Genomic DNA, 25,877 nt, shown 5'->3' with positions numbered 1-25,877 from the left:
CAGACTAATTTTTTGTGCAACAATATCTTTTAAATCAAAAAGGAATATGCGAAGTAAGACTATGTTAGCTACATGAAGTTGGTAGATACAATAAATATAGCCAAAGATAATAAGTTCCCCTAGGAAACACTTATCAACACCTTGGTTCCTACCGTGTCACAATAACTCCTCCCTGGAAATTTCATGTCAAACACTATAAAAGTGCCCACTATTATATTCTTACTATAGAATTAGAATACTCGTTCTATTTCCATGATTCCAACAGTTCACCCAAGTGTTTTGCTCTAAATTGCAAGTCAAATCACAATTGCAAAATGTGGGTAGAAATAAGGCCTAGATTGTTTGTCCATATCGTGCAGCCCTACGTGACAGTGTGGAAATGATCTCAAATGAGTGCAGGTAGTGCAGAAAATAATGAAATTGCAGAAAATAATTTTTGGTTGAAGTTGAATTGAACAGTATAAAACAATCACAATGGAGAAAGACCCATTGAAATCACATTCAGTTGAAGTTGGAAGTTAATATACACTTAGGTTGGAGTCATTAAAACTCATTTTTCAACCACTCCACAAATTTCTTTTTAACAAACTATAGATTTGGCAAGTCATTTAGGACATCTACTTTGTGCATGACACAAGTAATTTTTCCAACAATTGTTTACAGAAAGATTATTTCACATATAATTCACTGTATCACAATTCCAGTGGGTCAGAAGATTACATACACTAAGTTGACTGTGCCTTTAAACAGCTTGTAAAATTCCAGAAACTGATAGAAACTGATAGACTAATTGACATCATTTGAGTCAATCGGAGGTGTACCTGTGGATGTATTTCAAGGACTATCTTCAAACTCAGTGCCTCTTTGCTTGACATCATGTGAAAAATCTAAAGAAATCATCCAAGACCTTAGAAAAAAAATTGTAGACCTCCACAGGTCCGGTTCATCCTTGGGAGCAATTTCCAAACGCCTGAAGGTACCAAGTTCATCTGTACAAAACAATAGTACGAAAGTATAAACACCACAGGACCATGCAGCCGTCATACTGATCAGGAAGGATATGCAATCTGTCTCTTAGAGATGAACGTACTTTGGTGCGAAAAGTGGAAATCAATCCCAGAACAACAGCAGGACCTTGTGAAGATGCTGGAGGAAACAGGTACAAAAGTATGTATATCCACAGTAAAACGAGTCCTATATCGACATAATCTGAAAGGCCGCTCAGCAAGGAAGAAGCCACTGCTCAAAAACTTCCATAAAAAAGCCAGACTACGGTTTGCAACTGCACATGAGTACAAAGATCGTACTTTTTGGAGAAATGTCCTCTGGTCTGATGAAACAAAAATAGAACCGTTTGGCCATAATGACCATCGTTATGTTTGGAGGAAAAAGGGGGATGCTTGCAAGCCGAAGAACACCATCCCAACCGTGAAGTACGGGGGTGGCAGCATCATGTTGTGGGGGTGCTTTGCTGCAGGAGGGACTGGTGCACTTCACAAAATAGATGGCATCATGAGGCAGGAAAATTATGTGGATATATTGAAGCAACATCTCAAGACATCAGTCAGCAAGTTAAAGCTTGGTCGCTAATGAGTCTTCCAAATGGACAATGACCCCAAGCATACTTCCAAAGCTGTGGCAAAATGGCTTAAGGACAACAAAGTCAAGGTATTGGAGTGGCCATCACAAAGCCCTGACCTCAATCCTATAGAAAATGTGTGGGCAGAACTGAAAAGGCGTGTGCGAGCAAGGAGGCCTACAAACCTGACTCAGTTACACCAGCTCTGTCAGGAGGAATGGCCCAAAATTCACCCAATTTATTGTGGGAAGCTTGTGGAAGGCTACCTGAAACGTTTGACCCAAGTAAAACAATGTAAAGGCAATGCTACCAAATACTAATTGAATGTATGTAAACTTCTGACCCACTGGGAATGTGATGAAATAAATAAAAGCTGAAATAAATCATTCTCTCTACTATTATTCTGACATTTCACATTATTAAAATAAAGTGGTGATCCTAACTGACCTAAAACAGGGAATTTTTTGTGAAAAACTGAGTTTAAATGTATTTGGCTAAGGTGTATGTAAACTTCCGACTTCAACTGTATGTGTTGCCACCCTAGGGTCATGCACTACTCAAAAAGCAAATTTTGAACTTTTATTATTCAAAAACAAAATACTGTCAAATACAGTCATACCGACAAATTTTATTTTTTAAACACCATATGATATGATATTTTGGCCATATCGCCCAGCCCTACTGCCAACTCTCTACACTCGTTTGGCTGGCTGATATTTCTTCTCTTTTACGCCACACGGAGAGGAGGATGAAAGGACAGGCACCAGTCAGGCAGGCAGACGAAGAGACTAATGCTCAGCAAAGCTTATAGTCCACAGAGTTATCTAAAATAAACTCAATAATGTGTCTATGGCACTTTCCCATTCACTTACACCTATACAGCTTTCTTCAATAGATAAAATACAATACTGTGGTACTGAAGTTGTTTTGATTTATTATTTATTTTATTTACAGTAGATTGAACACCCCCGATGCTTAACAATAGGCAGCCTGTGCTCTGTGAGAGATGAGGGGGGACATTTCGTGCCTTCCACCTATTGTCTACCAGCCCGGCAGGCTTTGCTCCTGCAGTGAGTGGAGTGGGGTCATCCTCATCCCATTACTGGGACAAGCCTCCTGAACCGCACAGCAGAGAGCACGCTGTGTGAAAAGGTGTATGTTTGCGTGAGTGCTCATGTGTGCGTTTGTATTTGCATGCGATTGCCTGTGTATAAATGTACACAAGCCATGGAGTGACTTGAATACAAAGCCACATTTCTCTGATCTCTAAGATTCCAATTAAAATGCATTTCTATGGCACGGCGTGTACCAGCCTTTATTGTTATGACAAAGAGATCTTGAGAGCTTGGTCAATTGTGAATGTAAGATGACAGATTTGAGGAAATTAAAAACATGAAGGATGTTTAAAATTAAGAATATGACCTGGATTAGTTCTTATATAGAATCCCAGTCTTAATGATAAGAACAATGGAGCAGAACTTTATCAAGTTCCCATTAAGACATCTTGAATTGACTTCTGAAGGAGGACATCACTTTTAATTTCTCTGGGGGAAATCAATTAAGTCCGATGGCCGTCCCATGAACAGGCAAAATATATTTCCCCAGTTCAAAAGAGCCTGGTGATGGATGTGCGAGCAGCATTCACGGGACGGCAGCTCTTGTGTGTCAGAGCCTTCATTCATCACCTGCTCTCTCCCTTCATATCTCATACTTTAGAGGAGCAGAGACTCCTGCGCATTTTATTGACAGATGACACTTGCCAATAGAGTTCTCACATCGTTACCGGTGGAAAATGGTGGGAAACTGAATTTCACTGGGCTGAGAGCCTTTGAGGCTTGACAGAGAATTATGCATCGTTTGGACGAAAACAACCTTCACGTAAAAGGTGACAAAGTCACGCTGTAATTTCTCTGAGAAACAGAGAAGCGCAGCACATCGCCTCTCAAAACAAAGGTGTGCACAGAATATCAAACCCATACAGACAGTGACACTACTCAGTGTACTGAGGGAGGACATTATCTTATCACTTCATTGAGGCCCATTTTAGAAAACAAATGGTGCTGTTCCAATGAGACCAGCACTGCAACCAGTGTTTTATGTTAATGTAAGCTCTAGTGTTATTGTGTTTCCATATTAAGACAATACTATGTCCAAAAATACAAGCAGCGAAAACAAGAGGCAAGATATAACACATATTTGATTGTTTTGTTAACTTGGGCATGGGAGGGTGGAATTGCAAGAAATCAGACTGTGGGTGGGTGTGTCTGAGAAAACTAATGGCAAACTGAGGCTACGTAACCTACCTATTATTAAAGTGTTTTTTCCTGGGTCTGTGGCTGAAAGCCCAGGTGAGGACAGAGCAGATCATAAATCAGCATGTTAGGATACACAGTCCTCCATAGTGCTCTTACGAAGGCCTGGTTGTGACAGGGGGTCTGACGCAGGGACATGCAGGTCCCCAGATCCCACCTCTGTGGGTGATGAATTCCCCCGCTCTGTTGCAGCCCGTTCACCCCTCCCAGTCCCAGCATAATCTGCATCGGCGCGCACACACACACACACACACACACACACACACACACACACACACACACACACACACACACACACACACACACACACACACACACACACACACACACACACACACACACACACACACACACACACACACACACACACACACACACACACACACACACACACACACACACACACACACACACACACGGTGAAGCCCAGGGAAGGCCCAGGTGAAGCCCAGGGAAGGCCCAGGCTGAATTACACCATCCATTCCAATTACGGAGATGGAATACCTGATGCGCACAAGGAATGGCTTTGGAATTAAGGCATAATGGAGTCTCCCCAACATAGTGTACCTTGGACAAATAGTGTGCAAACCCGTGTACATCAGTAATATGCTTGTAATCCTATGAGTATGTCACAACAAAAGGAATACAAAAAGGACAACCTCGTTCCGTGAGAGGTGACAAACCTTACATTGGTAACACTGAAGGAACATTGAGTTGATCAAATGAGGAGAATGTGCTGTTCTTGTAAAGATGCAGCAATAAAGTAGTGGATCAAATTGAAGTGCCCTGGGAGAGGATGTTCAAGATTATTGATCAACAGAATGAAAAGGGTCGACCTTAACGTTTTAAATTTGATCCCAGAAAAACAGATAAAAAGGTGGTAAGTCTTTGAGCCAGGTCTTCGCGTGCGGTGATGCCTGGGCCAGCCAGACAGCCACAGGTCAGGTTGAGCTTGGATGAAACTTTAATGCTTAACACTGGTGCATTTTCTCTTTAAAAAAATCTTGGTTAAGAAAAAGTTGTCTGAATGGACAAGGTGGTGTTTGAAGGTGGCCTCTGTGTAATATGGAGCCCTTCTCCACGGGGACAGCTAGGCCAATGTGACAGATGGTAGACGATTTCAGCTCGGAGGGCTAGCTGCCACGAACAGAGAACCTTCTGGAATTCACAACACTCAATAAGCAAGTCAACCTTCAAACCCATTTGGCAAGAAAATGTCATTGGCAATGTCACCGTAGTGGCCCAGTTCAGTGTGTTTATTTTTCGTCAGATGCAGGCTGGCTTACGCCTGCAAGGATTTTCCGGGTCAATGTGCCTACAAGTCCTCACATTCACCCCCCAGTGAAAGCAATGTCGTCCTGTCAAGCTCTTGTGTCATTTTCATTTTAACACCATGTCACATTCTGTGATTGTGTTGAAGTGGGCCTTCAGAGAGAGAAAGGTGAGGAATTATAGATACCCATGAGGTTATGGCTGGCAATACAAGAGTGGCCTTATCCATAATTCACATAGCGATGTGCTGCAGTAAGGCTGTGTCACATTCGGCCATGACCGGGACACCCATGAGGCGGCGCACAATTGGCCCAACGTCGTTCGGGTTAGGGGAGGGTTTGGATATCACAAAATTTGGGAGAAAAAGGGTTAAAAAATGTTTTAAATAATAAATAACATAATAATAATAATAATGATGATAATGATGTCCCCCAGACATTATCATCTGGTCTGTGGAATGGTGTGTACAATGTACTACTCAACATCATCATACATAGGCAACATTGACTCATTTAGCCTACATGTGGAACAGTGCAACATGAAATACACAAAAAGTATGTGGACACCCCTTCAAATTAGTGAATTCGGCTATTTCAGCCACACCCCTTGCTGACAGTTGTATAAAAATCGAGCACACAGCCATGCAATCTCCATACACAAACATTGCAGTAGAATGGCCAGTACTTAAGAGCTCAGTGACTTTAAATGCAGCACCGTCACAGGATGCCAGCTTTCCAACAAGTCAGTTTGTCAAATTTCTGCCCTGCTAGAGCTGCCCCGGTCAACTGTAAGTGCTGTTATTGTGAAGTGGAAACATCTAGGACCAACAACTGCTGAGCTGCGAAGTGGTAGGCCACACAAACTCACAGAACGGGACCGCCGTGTGCTGTAGCGTGTAGCGCATAAAAATCGTCTGTCCTTGGTTGCAACACTCACTACTGAGTTCCAAACTGCCTCTGGAAGCAACATCAGTACAAGCTGTTCGTTCAAGAGCTTCATGAAATGGGTTTCCATGGCCGAGCAGTCGCACACAAGCCTAAGATCACCATGCGCAATGCCAAGCGTCGGCTGGAGTGGTGTAAAGCTCACCACCATTGGACTCTGGAGCAGTGGAAACATGTTCTCTGGAGTGATGAATCACATTTCACCATCTGGCAGTCAAACGGACGAGTTTGGCGGATGCCAGAAGAACGCTACCTGCCTGAATGCATAGTGCCAAATGTGAAGTTTGGTGGAGGAGGAACAATGCCCCCGTGCACAGAGCCCTGGCCTCAACCCCATCGAACACCTTTGGGACGAATTGGAACGCCAGTGCCCAACCTCATTAATGCTCTTATGGCTGAGTGGAAGCAAGTCCCAGCAGCAATGTTACAATATCTAGTGGAAAGCCTTTTCAGAAGAGTGGAGGCTGTTATAGCAGAAAAGGGGGGACCAACTCTATATTAATGCCCATGATTTTGGAATGAGATGTTTGACGAGCAGGTGTCCAGATACTTTTGACAATGTTGTATAGATGCATAATACACTCTATCAAGGCCGACTTCAAATACCGACATCAATGTGAAAGTAACCGGAGCATAAAACAGTTGACTGCGAATGCAGACTATGCCAGATAAGTCCTACAAAAATAAAATGGCACACAAAAGCCAGGCTCTTCTCAAATTACATCAACATAGCTCAGGCAGTAGGAAGCTCTCTCAACCATTTATATGCAGATGATACAGTCTTATACTCAGCTGGTCCCTCCCCGGATTTTGTGTTAAATGCTCTACTACAAAGATTTCTTAGTGTCCAACAAGCTTTCTCTACCCTTAACCTTGTTCTGAACACTCCAAAACAAAGGTCATGTGGTTTGGTAAGAAGAATGCCCCTCTTCCCACAGGTGTGATTACTACCTCTGAGGGTTTAGAGCTTGAGGTAGTCACCGCATACAAGTACTTGGGAGTATGGCTAGACAGTGCACTGTCCTTCTCTCAGCACATATCAAAGCTGCAGGCTAAAGTTAAATCTAGACTTGGTTTCCTCTATCGTAATCGCACCTCTTTCACCCCAGCTGCCAAACTAACCCTGATTCAGATGACCATCTTAACCATGCTAGATTACAGAAACATAATTTAGATCGTCAGGTAAGGGTGCTCTCGAGCAGCTAGATGTTCTTTACCATTCGGCCATCAGATTTGCTACCAATGCTCCTTATAGGACACATCACTGCACTCTATACTCCTCTGTAAACTGGTCATCTCTGTATACCCGTCGTAAGACCCACTGGTTGAAGCTTATTTATAAAACCCTCTTAGGCCTCACTCACCCCTATCTGAGATATCTACTGCAGCCCTCATCCTCCAAATACAACACCCGCTCTGCCAGTCACATTCTGTTAAAGGTCCCCAAAGCACACACATTCCTGGGTCGCTCCTCTTTTCAGTTCGCTACAGCTAGCGACTGGAACGAGCTGCAACAAACACTCAAACTGGACAGTTTTATCGCAATCTCATCATTCAAAGACTCAATCATGGACACTCCTACTGACGGTTGTGGCTGCTTTGTGTGATGTATTGTTGTCTCTACCTTCTTGACATTTGTGCTGTTGACTTTGCCCAATAATGTTTGTACCATGTTTTTGTGCTGCTACCATGTTGTTGTCATGTTGTGTTGCTACCACTCTGTGTTATCATGTGTTGCTGCCTTGTTATGTTGTTGTCTTAGGTCTCTCTTTATGCAGTGTTGTGTCTCTCTTGTTGTGATGTGTGTTTTGTCCTATATTTATATTGTATTTAATAATTTTTTAAATCCCAGGCCCCAGTCCCCGCAGGAGGCCTTTTGCCTTTTGGTAGGCCGTCATTGTAAATAAGAACTTGTTCTTAACTGACTTGCCTAGTTAAATAAAGGTTCAATAAAAATAAATAAATACATCAAAAGGAATTACTTAGGCCTACAAAGACAAGGATGCATAAAGACAAAAACTCAAGGAAGGAATGAAGAAACATCTACACATTAAGGCCACACCCGTAATTCAGCACTGCTGAGTGGACAGCGCCTCGGTATACATAGTGGAGCACCGTGGGGTGTGGCTGTATAATGTCTCTGTCTAGTAGCCAGCTAGAATGAGGATATTCAGTTTGTGGGCAGTTTAGTAGCCTTCAATGCTTATATGAAAATCATAACTGGCAGGCAGATCTTTAGAGATTGTAAATTGTCACTCATATGAAAAAGGTTGCAGACCACCTGCTATAGGCTACATGAAGTCACCCTTGTGGAATGGCGCATACAGTGTACTATGACACTGTCATTGTCTCATGCGCTTCCCACCAAAATTGTTGCTCTGAATTCAGGAGATCTTCCTTATAATGTGTGCGCCCAACTAATTGTTTGTATTTGCCTGTCTGCATTATTCGCCAGGGAAGGGAAACATTCTGTGAATATTGAAGCATTGTATCAACAAGGTGTTTCTGAGAATATTGAAGCATTGTATCAACGAACGAGGCAGAAGAATATTAAAACATTTTTTTTAATCAACAAGACTGCTCCGGGAATATTAATATTGCAACACAGTAGCCAATGCTGAGGCGGCCCGCCGGGAAAATATCAGTCTGATATTATTCTGTTGCCAAAGCAGCATCTGGGTGCTCATTATATATATTAAAAAGAAACATCCCTACATCCATACTATAACTAAATGACCTAGCAATATTTAATGACGTTTTGCCAGCAAGATTAATCTGTTAGAATATTTGAATTCATGAAGATGGACAAGCAAGACTGATAGAGTGAAAGGTGGATAGGCATTATACCAGGAGACAGGTAGGCTACAGGTAGGGATTGGGGATGCAGGCAGAGGATGATGATGTAGGCCTAAAGCAAGAAGTTTAAAACGTTAGCCCAACTAGGTAATCATTCATTATTTGCATTATCTCAAATGATCTGTCACTGCACAACAATGGACATTTGTTATTGTCTTTGAAGCTAAAAACAAGACATGTATTTTTGGGAAATGCTCTAAGTTGTTCAGGTGTTTCTTTTCATACCAATAGGCCTACAGTGGTTGCTCCACTAAAAGCTTTGCGATTATGCTACGGGACTTAGAGGTAACTTGTGGTTTAGTACGGTACCCTGCGTCACCACTTCATTGCTCCAGACCAGCACAAGAGGGAGTTAGAGCACTGATTATGCTTTTGGGTCCTACTGTGTCTCTAACTGACAATGAATGGGCGACATAAACCTAAATAGAAACTGATAATTGTGCACGACTTCAGTATTACTTACTAAAACTGTTGTTACACTAAGGTTATTATTTTTTTATTAGGATTATTTTGCTCTTACTGTAGGCCACTCCCGACGGATCTCGTTGTACAGTGCCTGAGTGGCTCAACGGTCTAAGACACTGCATAGCAGTGCAAGCTGTGTTGCTATAGATGCTGGTTCAATACCCGTGCCGACCTCGACTGGGAGACCCATGAGATGACAGTAGGTTTTTGGTTTCTCACTAAATACACTAAATAACAAACTGACTTTATTTACAAATGAGTAACAATGTCTCACCCCATGTTCAAGAATGGCCTTTTTCTCGCTCATTCTACGTTATTTGAAACTGAAATCTCCACAATATTGTTATTTTTTAAACAAAGGGATTATAATTATTATTAATTTAGAATTATATAAAAGCCCCTTGGATATTCTGACAGATATATTATTAAGCCTGTTATTAGCAGGACAATATATATCGCTCATGGCTCCCGAGTGGCGCACAATGGGATTGCCTTGCAGTTCTCCAGCTGTATCCACTGAAACAGCGGTGGACCCCGCCACACTGGGTAGCACAGAGCAACACTTTAAGGGGCATTGCACTAATAATGGCGCTGACTAGGGAAACGTTCCTGCTGTTCTTAGTGCCAGTCTGCACGTTCAAACCTAAACAAATGTAATTAATGATGGCGTGAAAAATGCCCCTTAGCTATGAATTTGGAGGGCAGATATTATTAAATATTAAAGCATTAGACCTCTCACTAAAGGCGTTACTCAAAAGTTATACTTAAATCCGAACTGGATTTAACGAAAAATGACATGAAAAGCACACATTTGTAAATCCCATACTCTAAAAGTAATTGTAAAGGTAGATACAAATTATTTGTGACATTGTGGTTTCAATAAAGAATGTAAACAAGATGTAAATAAGATGCAAACAAGATGCTGTGTTTTTATTTACAGTTGTGATAGACAGCTGGTGGCATTTTGAAAACCTGTTTTCAAACACTAGTAGCCCGATTAGCAGGACAATAGACTCTTTATAGTCTGGCTACTGTAGGTGTGAACATCCCCCTTACCTGCAAAAAATGACAAGAGAACAGACGAAATGGACATCGTTTTCATCAAGCCAGCTTCTTTCTATGGTGCTACCCGTTCCAGGGTTAGGACCGTAACCACGAGAGGACTTGAAAATGAGCAGGAGCTGAGAGGATCACCAAAACTAAAAAGGTATTTTGGTTTCTGTGCATTTTCTTTCATTTTTTTATTTTATATAGCCCATCAATGTGTAGGCATACTGTGTAATAAAATCGATAATTAAATAAAGGTTAAGAAGTCACTAGTGTTGAGTAATGTGCTGTTAAAAGTGGTGTAGGTCTTATTTATTTAAAAAGCATATTGAAGTTAGAAGCAATAGGATTTGAAGCAATATCTATAATATCTATCTATCTATAACTATTTTAGCAGGACAATGTACCTTTACCAACACGTCTCTGTATTTTGATACTTTGTGGATGGGGCCTCCTGAGTGGCGCAGTGCAAAATGCGTTGCTACAGATGCCGGTTTGATACCGGTGCCGGCCACCACCGGGAGACCCATGAGGCGGCTTTTGGTTTTAATTTAGAATCCTGTTAGAAGTGGTGTAGGTCTTATTTATTTAAAGAGTATATTGAAGTTAGAAACAATAGGACTTGAAGCAATAGCCTACAACTATTTTAGCACTGTTTTGCACTGCGCTGAGACAAGCATAGGGACTGGTCTTGACAAATCAATGAGATTTTTTATTGTCACTGAATCTCCGTTTTTGTATTGGTTAGACTACAATTAGGGTGTAGAAATGTTATGCTCTTAGTGTAACCTTTATTTAACTAGGCAAGTCAGTTAAGAACAAATTCTTATTTACAAGGACAGCCTACTCCTTCCTCCCCGTCGGAGAATTGAACCCCGGTCTCCCAGTACTATAGCCTACTCCCGACCGTCACGTTGTACAGCGCCATATTTTCCACAAAGGGTTTTTAGTTTCTTGGAATAGAAACACCATAATATCAAATTAATTAAGCAATTTTTTTATTTTTTTAAATAAATCAGTCCCATATACTATGTTCTTACAAAAATAGGTTTTAAATTCTCTAGTACAGCCACTATTGAAGGCTATCAAATGCTTCTCAAAGATGCCCTCTGGTGGTCAAACTAGCACTAACTAGCATTAAATGGTTCACACTTAAATAATGTGCCAAAGAATTCTGCGGCACCAGGCAAGCTGCGCCGCAGTACGCTGCAACTTTTAAAGGAGGAACCACTGTACATGAAACCAAAATTGAAACTAGCGGGCGAATAAATGAAAATAACAATTAGTCTTACAGCTATGACAACCTATATTTTAATAGCAATAAAACAGCTTTTGGTTTTGAATGATCACCAAAAAGGAGGGCCCCCCACCTCCCAATTAAATTAACCCCTGGCTATTAGATTACAACAAGGCTTACAATGCAAAGTTCAAATGCCGACATCAAATTAAAGCTATCGGCGCACTGCCTAAACAGCTGACCCGGCAAAGCAAATGGCCCTGTCTCTGCCCTCTGCTTTCTAGAAGTGACATAAAAGGCAAACAGGCTGGCAGCTGCTCTCCGAGCAATGCGCTGCATGGTCCTAAAGCCAGCCATGAGGTAAACAGCCATCGCATTTGAATTGGGATTGGAATGATTTTAGTCTACTTTTTTGTTGTTGTTACCTACCCATATGATGCCCCTGCTGGGGGGACGGACGTGGAGCTGTATTTTTTTGGGGGCGGGGGGGGGGGGGGGTCGCGCTACAGAAGGCTATATCGAACAGCTAATAAAGGCCCCAGCACACTACTTTTGTGAAGAAAAAATGTATATATATTCTTTTCAGCACCCTTACTTCCCACGGCTATGTTCTCTTCACAGCCACTGACAGACAGAGTGCCTTATCACTTCCTTTGTGATGGCAGCTGGAGAGCTTCTTCTCCAGCCACTGGGAATGATGCGTTGATGGATGTGATAGAGAGAGAGAGAGAGACAGAGACAGAGACACAGAGACACAGAGACACAGAGACAGAGAGAGACACAGAGACAGAGAGACAGAGAGACAGAGAGACAGAGAGACAGAGAGACAGAGAGACAGAGAGACAGAGAGACAGAGAGACAGAGAGAGAGAGAGAGAGAGAGAGAGAGAGAGAGAAAGGTAGTGTAACCAGAAGGTGGAGCGTACTACAGCTCACACCACAGAGCTATGGGTCCGTCTGGCTGCTTCCATCCGGGACCAGTCATCTGAAAGGAAAACCCTGGCCACTCAGGAGTCTTGACATACTCTCAGGAGTGTTTGTCACTAGCGATGCAAAGCAAAGTGATGTGCTTTGAGCAATTGGGTGAAAGGCATTATCTTGTAAATTCTACTCATCATCGTCTTCATCATTAACTGTACATCTACATCTGACAGTAAATGGGGAAGGATAAATCCTGGCAGTACAATCAAGCATTGTCCAGAGGAATTGGAGAAGATATGTCATCCTCTTAATGTAGCTCCATGTCATAAATCACACTGGAGCTCTTATCATCCCGATTAATGCAGAGACTTGTTCCTCTTTTCCTCACCTTGTTCTCCCTTCTTCCTACTAGCGGTGTCCTCTCACTGCGGCCTTTTCTTCAGGGCACGAGTGCAGCTTCCATCAGAGGAGATTACACTGTTGATTACAGCTGAAGCAGATACCGTTGTCTTGCTCAGCGAGAAGCTGCTGGTAAAGACGTCCCTCCGCCTGGCTGATCTGAGATGACGAGGGTCCTCTGCTGGGAGACAAGAGAGCACTCCAGTCCCATCAGACACACTGGCAACCTGGCAATCCTCCAGGGACTGTGAGTGTGTGTTTTCACCATGCCATCCCCAAAAGCAGAACACGAAGCTAACCAATAGCCATGTCAAAACAAGCTTGATGAGCAATTCTGGCTGAGAAGCAATGGCTTCTTATTCTGTGCAGCGCCTAATGGATCTGTTTGTAAGCTGTAACAACTCATCCATCAGCTCAGAGAAAAATGAGCAGATCAGAGAAAACAAATCAAACTGACAAACATTGAGATGGTGTTAGCTCTCATTCATGAACAATCACTTCAAATGGTCAGGCTCGCTTCATCAAACACGCCTCTGGCTTGTTCTGCAGAAACTCAAAAGACAAACAGTCTCAAAGACAAACAGAAAGAAAACAAACTGGCATCGAGCTGCTATCGCTGCCTCTTCCCTCATTGGCAAAGACTTAGGCCTATTTCTTGAATAGAAATTTCCAGAGCTCTGTGGGGAGCAGACACTTAATCACCACCAAGCCAAGCCACACACGGGAGGCCCTGCAAAACGATAATGCTCACACACTCACAGCACAGCGCTCCACTTGTTTTGTTGGGTAATTAATGCGAGCGCAGCCCCAGATCCGGACGGCGCGTCACGTTTCGGTAGTCATCGCGGTAAATTAGCTCACAGGGGTACAGAGCTGAAATGCACTCTCCTAAGGCTTGCACAGCTCCACTGTTCTTCTCCTTCAGAGGCCTGGTGAATTTGTAACTTTCAGCAACTCAGAACCTGGACGAAAGCGTAACATCATAATCAGCCAGAGGGGTTTGACAACTTTGAACTCCCCCATCAAACTGCTAGACAGAGATAATGAGAATATTTGGTTTTCCCCATTGTATTTCTACTGCACTTGATGTTAATGGATGGAGCATTGTCCACACATGCTGTGTCCCTGTGGGTGTATTAGCCATGGTACTTTTGAGGCTTCTCTGGTCCCTCCTGGGCGTGCCACCACTATGCTTTTTAAAAAAACCTCACACATAGAAAGTAACTAGTACCCCCAGTGCTACACCTTCTTTGGCAAGCACACGTGTGAGTAGTCATATAATGAATTATTGATCAAACCACAGAGGCAGCGATGCTTTTAGCCCCTATGACTACAGGTGTATTGGATCTGGTATCTGGTTCAGGGCAATGAGACCTTTTAATCCTAAACGTGTGTCTGTCACTGCTGAAGCCCCGGACTTATCATCCTCATGACTGAGATACCAATTGCATTGTGACATCACAGCATTGATATCACACACTATCAGAGCCAGCCTCATACCGACTTGCCTACTGACGGACCTACCGACCCCTGTAGGGGGAGTGATGGGAAAACATAAAAACACAGGGAGGTCCCTTATTACATCTGGACATTCACATAGAAGGGGTAGGAGAGAAGGGACTACCGAATATAGTTTATGACTAGCCTGAGGAAATATAGCTAAATCTCCTTTTATTTTCCTGCAAAACTACATGCACTGAAACTACTCACAGACAAGTCAAATTACTCAATATTATGGATCACATTTTAGCTAACAACTAATGAAAACACTCATTGACATGTATAACTGAACTACTTCATAGACGTGCATATACACTGACACACCTTCCTAATATTGAGTTGCACCCCCGTTTGCCCTCAGAACAGCCTCAATTCATCCGGGGCATGGACTCTACAAGATGTCGAATGCGTTCCACAGGGATGCTGGCCCATGTTGACTCTAATGCGTCGCACAGTTGTGTCAAGTGTCCTTTGGGTGGTAGACCATTCTTGATACACACAGGAAACTGTTGAGCGTGAAAAATCCAGCAGCGTTGCAGTTCGTAACACACTCAAACTGGTGCACCTGACACCTACTACCATAACCCGTTCAAATGCACTTAAATATTTTGTCTTGCCCATTCACCCTCTGAATGGCACAAATACACAATCCATGTCTCAATTGTCTTAAAAAGGGATCTAAGGGATCATGGCTTTCGCCTAGGTTCACCTGGACAGTCTGTCATGGTGTTCCTAATGTTTACAATAGAACATCAACAGGAGTCCCATTTCCACACAAAACTGAGATACAAAACCATGATTGGTTCTCTCATCCATGTCAATTCTAGATATAATTAGATTTTGTTTAAACAATCAACCTTAGCTCTTTTTTTCTGGCTGCAGGTAGAGGCTTGATGCTGATGTTGTGAGGGAGAAATTACTTATAAAATCAATTCTAAACTGTAGATGAATCCTTTTATTCACTCCACAAGATAAATAACGCATTTGATTGACATTGCTCATCAACAGACATGCGAAGGGTAGGTATTAATAAGTCTAGCCATGAGGGAACAGAGACATCAGCAGGACTATGCGGACTTCATTGATCAGACCGAATAACGGCAATCATATTAGGAGAACATTCCCTGACTCTAATATTCATTTCCCAACTCTGGAGACAGGAGACCTAGACTAAAAACACGTCAAAACACAGACTCAGGTATGATTACAGTCGAGGATGAACTATAAGGTTGGACAGAAAACTCAACTGAAGAAAAAAAATCAAGTGAAATACATTAGCTAAGTGTGCCAAATGTCTGGAACATTCTGAAGCTTCTAATTGCTAGGAAGGGTCTCTAAAAAGCGTTGCTTTCCAAGCAGCATCTCATATCAAAACATACTTCAATAGATAAGTGGCATCCCACAGCCCAGAGTCTAGGCCTACTTGCTGAGCTAGAGTGGGTTGGCTTCCTCTGTGACCATCCTGCAGGGCGGAGCAGGGGGTGTGTCTGCTCACCTGGTTTCTGTCCGCGTCTGCAGCTGGCGGAGCAGCCATAAGCCATGCCTCGGCCTTGTCTCCATCTTCCCCAGTAACAGAGCACGACGCAGAGCAGATGTCTGGCCATGTCTTATACATCCTCAGGTTCCATTAACCAAGCACTCCCATAGATTAATAATGCAAAGCTCTGTCATTTCTTGATTAATTAGAGGCCGACTGAATTTATCCTTGGCTCGGGATGGCGTTTGTAGTATCTGTGTTTATGTATTTTTGTGTGTCAGGGCTTCTGTTAACCGGAAATAACTGACTTTTGCCCGATATTTTTTTTTAAACCGATAAATAAAACTGCCGCGGCCAATTGTCCGGGAGAAGAAAATAAATCCCATTGCAAAATAATGGTTTTTAGAATATTCATTGATGGACATACATTTGACTGCTGATGATTAATCGGTCAATAGGTCCATTTGTGTAATTTAGTGGAATTAAATTGACGCGTGTGTATTTTCGTTAGTCGTTATGTTTATCACACGTGCACAGCATACAGATACAAAGAATATAAGAGGAAATCTGTCAGGCAGCACGAGAGCTGCTGCTACAGCTTCTCAAACTGCTCCTTCGTTTCTGCTGGAGTGAAATCAGTGGAGGCTGCTGAGGGGAAGACGGCTCACAATAATGGCTGGAACCGAGGAAATGGAATGGCATCAAACAGATGCAAACCATGTGTTTGATGTATTTGATAGCATTCCACCCATTCCACTCAGACCGTTACCAGGAGCCTGTTATCCCAATTAAGGTGCCACTAACCTCCTGTGAGTGAAACGTGCTTTTAGAAACCCAATCATCGCATAACAATTCTAAATGCAATTGTGTGTTAAAAGGTGTTGATGGCCTGGAAAATTGAAGCGTGCTTCCCATTCACCATTCAAGTGCATATAGGCAATGGTAAGAATCAGACGATGCAGAAATCCCTGATTTAGGTAAAAATATTTTCATTGAACCAGACATTGTAGTGTCTTCTGATGACAGAGATGGTAAGAAACGGCGATCAACAGTGTTGTTGTCACGAAAGAAGTTGACCGAGTTCTGAAATCAGTGGAATGCCCGGTGGAAAGAGATGATCGCCAAATGCGGAGAGTTGAAAAGAGAACACAGAAGGCTGTTGTATAAAACACCTGTCTCTTCAAACTCAGGAAACATGGCACCCATGACAGAGGGAGAAGCGTTCATCCATGTATATGGGTAAGAGCCTAGCTATATTTTCCGATATGATATATTTTTTGTACTTTTTCGTGATATCCAAACTGGTAGTTACAGTCTTGTCCCATCGCTGCAACTCCCCTACGGACTCGGGAGAGGCAAAGGTCGAGAGCCATGCATCCTCCGAAACACGACCCTGCCAAGTCGCACTGCTTCTTGAGCACACCAAGACAATTGTGAAGCGGCCACAACAAAACCTATTCCCCCTCAAGAGACTAAAAAGATTTGGCATGGGTCCTCAGATCTTCAAAAGGTTCCACGGCTGCACCATCGATTACATCCTGACTGGTTGCATCACTGCCTGGTATGGCAACTGCTCGGCCTCCGACCGCATGGCACTACAAAGGGTAGTGCGTACGGCTCAGTACATCACTGGGGCCAAGCTTCCTGCCGTCCAGGACCTCTATACCAGGTGGTGTCAGAGGAAGGCCCTAAACATTGTCGAAGACTCCAGCCACCCTAGCCATGTTCTCTCTGCTACCGCATGGAAAGTGGTACGGGAGTGCCAAGTCTAACTCCAAGAGGCTTTGAAACAACTTCTACCCCCAAGCCATAAGACTCCTGAACATCTAATCGAATGGCTACCCAGACTATTTGCATTGCCCCCCCCCCCCCCCCTTTTTACACTGCTGCTACTCTCGGTTATTATCTATGCATCGTGACTTTAATAACTCTACCTACATGTACATATTACCTCAATTACCTCGACTAACCGGTGCCCTCACACATTGACTCTGTACCGGTACCCCCTGTATATAGCGTCGCTATTGTTATTTTACTGCTGCTCTTTAATTATTTGCTACTTTTATTTCCTATTCTTATTTTGTGGTATTTTTTTTATTTTTTATTTTTTAAACTGCATTGTTGGTTAGGGCTTTTAAGTAAGCATTTCACTGTAAGGTTCAACATTCACCTGTTGTATTTGGCTTTTGTGAAAAATTATATTATATTTGAGGCTAAGGCTTAAGAGGGTGTGAACGATACTGAATGGGTGTGGACAAAGAAGAGCTCACCAGTAGGTGTACCAAAATATTCACAGGTCATTTTCTCAAAAGTGGGGTTAGTTTATCAACTTTCAAAGCAGAATTACTTTCCATTGTCCCTCAACTGCAGTGTATGATATACCATTTTCCAGCGAGTCTCTACTTTTATCCAAATGTGAAAAACACCATTTCACATTTTAAATATTCACAGGTCATTTTCTCAAAAGTGGGGTTAGTTTATCAACTTTCAAAGCAGAATTACTTTCCATTGTCCCTCAACTGCAGTGTATGATATACCATTTTCCAGCGAGTCTCTACTTTTATCCAAATGTGAAAAACACCATTTCACATTTTGCTACATAGGACCGAATCCAAGGTGGTGGGTCACAAATGGCTCCCTCTCACCGTGGCCCCTGGATATAATAGCCTTTGCGCTGGGTGGTTGTCAGGGTCGACGATTGTCGTGTGTGATCTCTCACACTGCTGCAGATGCCGAGAGGACTGCAGTGCAGCAGACAGGGGAGAGAAGGAACACCGCTGGGCTGTGTTGTGCTATGAACCATGGGACGCCCCTTCGCTAGCGTCTGTGTACCGTTATGAGAGCGGGTGACAGAAATAAATGCCAGTGTCAGTATATATTACTCCAGCTTCACTGGCTAAATTAAGGGCGTTAATCAAATGTGGTACATACATTCTCTGCCTGTCCTGAAGCCTTGTATTGGCAGCAGGAAGGAGAGAAGTGATGGCGGGAAAGCTGTAACTTTTATTAAAGAGTATATTGATGCAAAGCCATGAATGTTTCATCAGGCACTAGTTCTCCAGTCACCTTTGACCATAGTTGGGAACCTTTTTTCTTCCTAGTGATAAACAGCTTGAAGAAGAGTACTGTTGTCAAGCTTTGGGGCTCAAGGTGCTGCAATCAATGGCACCTTAAAGGGGTTGTAGCCTTCTCCTTTATATCCAAGAAAAAACCAATAGGCTTGGCAAGCGAGGTTGAAAACACAACCTAATTGCCTTCGTCTACTCCAGTTCTGTGGAAGTAAGCTAATGGGGCTTCCTTCTAAACAAATTAGCATTCTCAGCTGAAATCTTGCAAATAAGTTTACTTTTCTGAAAAGCAGAGAGCAACGGATCTGATGCCCCAAAATACAATGATACAGTACAGAAAAAGCCTTATGACATTGCAATGACTTTTCATCGCCTTCAAATCTCAGTGTGTGACACAGCCTACTGACATACTCCATTTTTAATTCCATGTGGTATGCTATGTTGAATGTGCGTAAATCATACATTAGCATCAAAATATACCAATGACAGGTTCTTGAGGGCAAGCAATGTACAGTATTCCTGTAGAACGTGACAGTTTATGTCTAACATATTTGCTTCAGATTAGCAAGAGAAAGGCCTGAAAAATACTCCAGAACAGAGAAAGTAATCTGCCATTACGGATTCAGAGGCCTTTCGCTCGTACAGGCATTTGCATATCTTAAATCCCTGATAATGAAATAGAATTTCAATCACCCTTGTATAAATTCTAAGTTAAATATGAAAGTGTTTGAAAGATATTTCAAGAGAGTAAAAGATTAAGTAGGAGGAATTTGTATTAGGCCTTTAAATGAGGTACCATACCTCCAGAAGTGAGCGCTTGCAAAAGGTTATATGACACTCCTGTACCTAATGGAAAGTTATGAGTGAGGAAGGAGAACATTCATGGCATATTAGGGAGACATTTTAATTAGAATGCAAACTCTGTGTGAGATTGTAGCCTGTGTCTGAAATGACTGGTGTTATCGGTGGGGAAGAGGAGAGCTGTTCATCACAAACACAGAGACAGAAAGAGAGAGACAGAGAGCTCTCCTTCTCCACCACACCAGACTCCACACCTTATTTAGCACCTCTGTGAGACAGTCTGGTTTTCAGGCCCATCTGAAATCCTGTCATCACACTACTCCTAACTGTCACAGCACAGCTCACCCACATACAGCCTATCACACACCAGAGCTCATTTACAGCCATAAAGACATATTATCAACAGCCCAACCAAATATCCTCATTGTTGAAGTTGAATTAGACCACACAAAGAGAGGGAGGGGAGAGAAAGTGCAACGATAGTGGAGGTCTTAAAGTACATTTTCCCTTCCTATTGACATTTTGAATTCTTCTGGAAAAATAAATTGTCATAATGTACACACTAGATATGGATCACGTTTAATTCAAGTCAAATATTAAAGCCGACGTTTAACTATGTTTAACCTTTGTGAATTAAACAGAAATTGTGTTAAATACCATCCAGAATGGGCCACCTCAACCAACTGCATACAGACCAGGGTGGCGGAACGATAAGCATCATTTATCCTTCATCTGAAAATGGAAGCGAGGTCATTTGAACATGGAGTATTCATTTAACTCCACAAATGAAAGTCAACGATAGTGATGGCTATAACAAAGGGGTTGTAATACCTGTAAGAGGAACCAGCTGTGCTGAGTGGTTTGGAAAAATACCTGTCATTGTTCAACTTCCATTCAGCAAGTATAGCATCTTAACAAAACCCAATATGGGGGGGTCGTTATCTAGTCCAAGCCAAGTAGTGTAATACCAACCACACAGGAGGGGGTTGTTTATTTATGTTTGTGTAGAAACAAGAACACTGCAGTCCTTCCATTTCCCCAGGAGTCATGCAGAGGGATACAGTCTAGTATGTCCCACATGGGACAGAGAGATAGGAAGCAGCAACACTTATTAACACACACACACCTTGTCTACACCAAATCTCAGAGACTACAGAGAGACTACTGAACAATGTGCATCTATCTGGATCTATCAGTCAAGAGATACTTCTAGCAAACATATCATAGCATAGGGATTATTAAGAGCTTTCTCCAGTACAGAGGGGGGTGTTTACAAAAAGTTTATCATGTGTAAAAGCAAAGGGTTTATTACTCAGTGTTTAGGATGAAATCCTCTGTACCAGCCAGAAAAAGTATAGAGAAATTCTTCCATCAACGATACATCTTCAATAGAAGTCTACAGCAGCAGCGATACCGTCCACTAACAAAACAAGATTACAATTTGAGAAGACAATACAAAGCATCTATTTATCGGAGCCTCCCAGCCCTACTGGTAAAGACTCCAGACAGACTCAGCGAAGCTCCAGGTACCCTCTCCTCTCCCCGGCCTGGCTGGCACCACAGGATTATTGATTGAAAGCTTTGACTGATTGCCAATTTGGTCCTAATCTGTGGGGCAAGGTCAATGGCAGTGGGGGCGGGCATGAATCAGCCTTCTGGGGGATTGAAGGGGACCTGGGGACAGATACTCACCAAACAGATTGCTGGAGTGGCCTTGCTTGGAAACAGGCCTCAGCTCATTAGATCCCCAGGCGTAGCGCTTGTAACTGTCCCAGGCAAATGTCATCATCTGTGGGCAGAGGGAGAGGAAGGGGAGGGGGACAAGGGGGAGAAATAGGTTTAGGTCTAAGCAGATCTGTGAAGGGTGATTCAATTCCTATGGGTGTTTTGGTCATTATGGGCAGGTTTCCAGCAAAGTATTTGACAGTTTTGTTAAATAAAGAATGTAGGCAATTTTAGGACATTAAAGAGACTTTAGGCTATTTTATGTTGGACAACATGTTGATTAGCCTACAGATATTAACTGTGCAGGGAAGTCTGTCAATCATTTAATAGACCTTGACATTAAACAGGAAAAATCTATAAGACGTCTCAGTTTGATGTCTTCAGTGACCCTGGTTTGTGAAACATACAGTGCATCCGACATTAATTCTGACATTTCCAAAAAGAATAATGATGCCAAGCTTTATGCGTCACAAGGTTGTTCTTCAAATCAGTGACTTCTGACAGTTTCTATTTTGGTCCCAGACACTATAACAGAAGCCGAATCCTCCTTAAATATCAATGGAATCATAGCCGAGAAACCCTAAATGGAGATTACAGGACAAATCCCTTTCTTCCCTCTCCCTGGTGACTCAACCCAGATGGAGTCAGATAAACTGTTAAAAACAAGGACAGCTTTTCAAAGTTTTCAAATCTGAATGAAAAGGTATATTACTCACTTAAAACTGTAATCTATAAAAGTTGACTGTTGAGTGTCTGAGATTATGCTTACCATTTTAAATCGCAACACTACTGCATTTGGCTATAGCACAGTCCAACTAAGTTTTTGAAGTTAACATAGCATATGGGAAAATAACAGGCCAGAAATAATTAGGGCTATTGAAGTGATAAATTGGAAGGGAATGGGCTTTCCGTCTGCACTAACAATGCATCCCAACACAGTGCTAGTGCCTAATTCTCTCTCTGCAAAGTCATATCTCAGTTCTCCTCTGCAGGGTAGCGACTACCAGTGTGTCCTCTAGTATTTGTTGTTGGGAGGATTAGGCTGTAAGGGAGAAAAAGAGAAATATGCTGCCATTCTCTCCAGTTGATACAGAGAGACAGATTGAAGCTGAAATCCCCCTCGAGCAAAAGATGAGACCAGACAGAGATTAAAATAATGTTTTCTCCAGGAATCTCAGCCGCTCAGATCCACATAGGGAGATGGGATCAACTTCACGCTGTCTATTGAAAATCACTAGCAAAACCATCTAAGTGGATGAGGGTAGCCACTATATCCCTGTTATCCCCACATCCTACGAGACAAATCTTTAGAGAATCAAGGGACAGAAACAATACAGTCCCTCTTAAGCGGAGCAGTGGGCCGTGAGATATTACTCATTGGTTTACAGATGAGTATTTTCTGGAGAGTTTTGTGAGATCGACACTTCTTTCTGCGATACTTAATCAAGCGAAGAAAAACAAGAACACCAAACACAACGGCAAAAGTGTTTATTAATGATGTCTGCTCTTCCTGCAATGTAAACACCATAGCAACCACTGCGTTCTCTCTCGGTTACCTCCGGCATTTCTAATGATGAGATGATAATGCACAAGCTATAGTCTCCAAGATGGAAAGGTTGGAATGAAATTGAGTGTTAAAAAGTAAATTGTTTGTGCCAGATAGAAGACATGGATTAGGAGGACCTACCCTTCACAGTCACAATAGTTCAGCCTAAGTGTGAGTCTGTGTTTGGCTCAGTCCATCATGGAAAGTCCACTGTATAGGCTTAAGATTGTGGGAGAAACTTCCAGAGGGGCTCATAGTGTTGTTTATGGAAAGGCACCTCTCACCCTTTTTCCCCTTGATAAAATGTACCCAGCTCCACTATGCCTGGGCCCGCCTGTAGAGAACGCTGGTAGGAAGTCATTTACAGCACAGCGTGGACTCCCCATACCAGCCAGCAGTCTCCTTCGGAAATTAGATTAGTTTATCGACTCCCACATAGAGAGGAAGAGAGAGAGATCTTGGCTCAATGAGTCCGGGGTTTAATTTACCCCGAAACTCTGGGCTCCACTCCCTCGTAGCCTCTCGGCGCTCACACCTTACTCTTAGACAACAGTGGTCCTGCTGAGGGGACGCCAGCTACAAGCCAGCAGTTCTGTTGGTTGGTGTAGCTAGTAGCTAGGCGACTGGGAGCCGGAGCCATTTGTCAGAGCCACTGAATTAGAAGCTGTGGAGAGATGGGAGGCATTGAACACAGGGCTGTATTGATTCTCATTCAGTAGTGCTAGGATTTGTTTGCAATAGAAAGCAGCAGGCTGTTCTGGTGGACTATTCCCTAATGGGAAAGGTTTTGTTCACTGTGGGTTACCTGTCTCCATCCAGACAGCTCTATATTCAGCCTCCTACACAAAGCCTCGTCTTCCCGCAGCGTGGTATGACTGGAGGCACAGGAACCAGCACAGCCAAGAGAGTTCTGCTCCTGCTCAGAAGGAGCGCCAGCCTCCCTGATTTACAAGGCTGTAATTGCTTTTCCAGTCAGGGTTTAATGCAAGCGTTTGAGTCAAAATGTAATCTCGTCATTCGTGGCTCTCTCGTGCTCTCTACATGCTGTTTGTTGGCGGGCGGATCAGTGGCAGAAGCCCTCCCATTGTTTACCGCCGGCATTGTCTAGTCCAAAGACGTCACGGCAACACTGGAATGAGGTGACAGCCCAGATGTGATTACCGCAGCGACAGCGGGTGCTCAGAGGGGGGGGGGGGGGGGGGTGTTGGAGTTGAGGGAGAACATGTATCTTCTGCTGTGAGAAACAAACAAACTCAGTGCAGCAGAGATCATGCTGGGATATCACTAGGGCTCTCCTATATGGCATCTACAGGTGCCCTGGGGGTGCAGAGTAGGGGATGGGCACGGTTATTAAAATATTTGAATATCCAAACGGACGTTAGTATTCAAACACTTGTGTGAGTGTATTTTCTTTAGACCTATTTTATCAATGAAAAAGCATTTGTCTTAATTCAATTAAATGATCCTTGTGACATAGTTACATGAAAGGTGTGTTGAGCTACTGCTGAGCATTTAGCGCTCCAGTCAGCCCTGCCAACAAACAGTATGCCATTTCCCCCCCTTCAAATAGCTATTACAGGCACATACCAAGAGGAGGACCTGACACAGATTAATGCCAAACTCTGACCAGAAAAAGTTTTTGTAACTTAAAATCAAAATTCTGCTTCACTGTTGCCGTTAGCCAAAAACTACCGGAGAAAAGCAGCCTGCCCGTGTTGTACTGCCCTCGGCATTTGCGTCAATCTGATTGGTCAAGAGAGTCGAGAGCAATTCATTAGATTCTTTTGAATTTCGACTAACCGGATATCCCAAAAAATGTCATGACATTATATGAATAGTGAAATAATTTCAAATGCCCACCCCTATTGCAGAGCTTTGTTGTCAGGTAACACACACTTGTGCTCAAAGACAGGGCTCTGAGGAGATAGGAGACAGAGAGACTCCTGGATGGCTGTGTTAGATCTCACAGATCAGAGGGTGTTTACGCAGCGGAGACAACTCTTTGACCTGCTGAGCCAGGCTAGATCTATGCAGGAGAGTCAGTCAGAAGGGACCTGAAAGTGGAGCTGGGAATAGTGTGCTTTTCTGTTTGTTAAGAGGATTAACCTCCCTCAGTGTGTTGTCCTTCTAAGACGGTAGGGAGGGGGCAGAGCAGATCAAGGGCAGATGCCTATTGATTCATAAACAGCCCCAAGGGAGTGCTTTATTTTCTATAGGCCTACATACTGTAGGGTTGGTTGGAGAGTCAAGGGGGTCATGTGAGGACAAAACAGGGATGGGGGCAGAGTGAAACTACCAACAGTACCACAAAGTCTGTGAATCACATGACTCATAACTGGCTATTCAAAAGGCAAAGGAATCAAAGGACTAGGCCTAATCATTAAAAACTATTCCTGCCCTCATGTCCGTTTCCATCCCCTAGCAGCCTGTCCTCCATGCTCCTCTCATCGTTTCCCTGCTCTATTCTCTCTGCTGACCAGCCTGTCCTCCATGCTCCTCTCATCGTTTCCCAGCTCTATTCTCTCTGCTGACCAGCCTGTCCTCCATGCTCCTCTCATCGTTTCCCTGCTCTATTCTCTCTGCTGACCAGCCTGGAACATTCAGCTAGTTTGGGGAACCTGGGAAATAATCATCTGTTTGCCAAATTTCCATTTCCCTTATTCCCTGCTGTCAGACCACCCCCCCCCCCCTCATCCCATATTGAGGCCTCTCAGAGCAGTGTGTGAAGG

At 43.1% G+C, this 25,877-nt stretch overlaps 1 protein-coding gene across 1 annotated transcript in view; it reads right to left on the bottom strand.

Annotated features, from left to right (window-relative positions):
* The window catches only part of LOC139556270 (mannosyl-oligosaccharide 1,2-alpha-mannosidase IA-like), a 180,134-nt gene that overhangs the window by 119,487 nt on the left and 34,770 nt on the right, over positions 1 to 25,877 (bottom strand). Inside the window, exon 2 of the mRNA XM_071370004.1 lies at positions 21,570 to 21,666. Coding sequence (XP_071226105.1) covers positions 21,570 to 21,666 — 97 coding nt within the window. The remainder of the gene's footprint in view (positions 1 to 21,569; positions 21,667 to 25,877) is intronic.

The sequence above is a fragment of the Salvelinus alpinus genome, chromosome 27 (genome assembly GCF_045679555.1).
Source record: "Salvelinus alpinus chromosome 27, SLU_Salpinus.1, whole genome shotgun sequence".
Lineage (NCBI taxonomy): Eukaryota > Metazoa > Chordata > Actinopteri > Salmoniformes > Salmonidae > Salvelinus > Salvelinus alpinus.
This window is presented reverse-complemented; position numbering and strand designations above follow the sequence as displayed.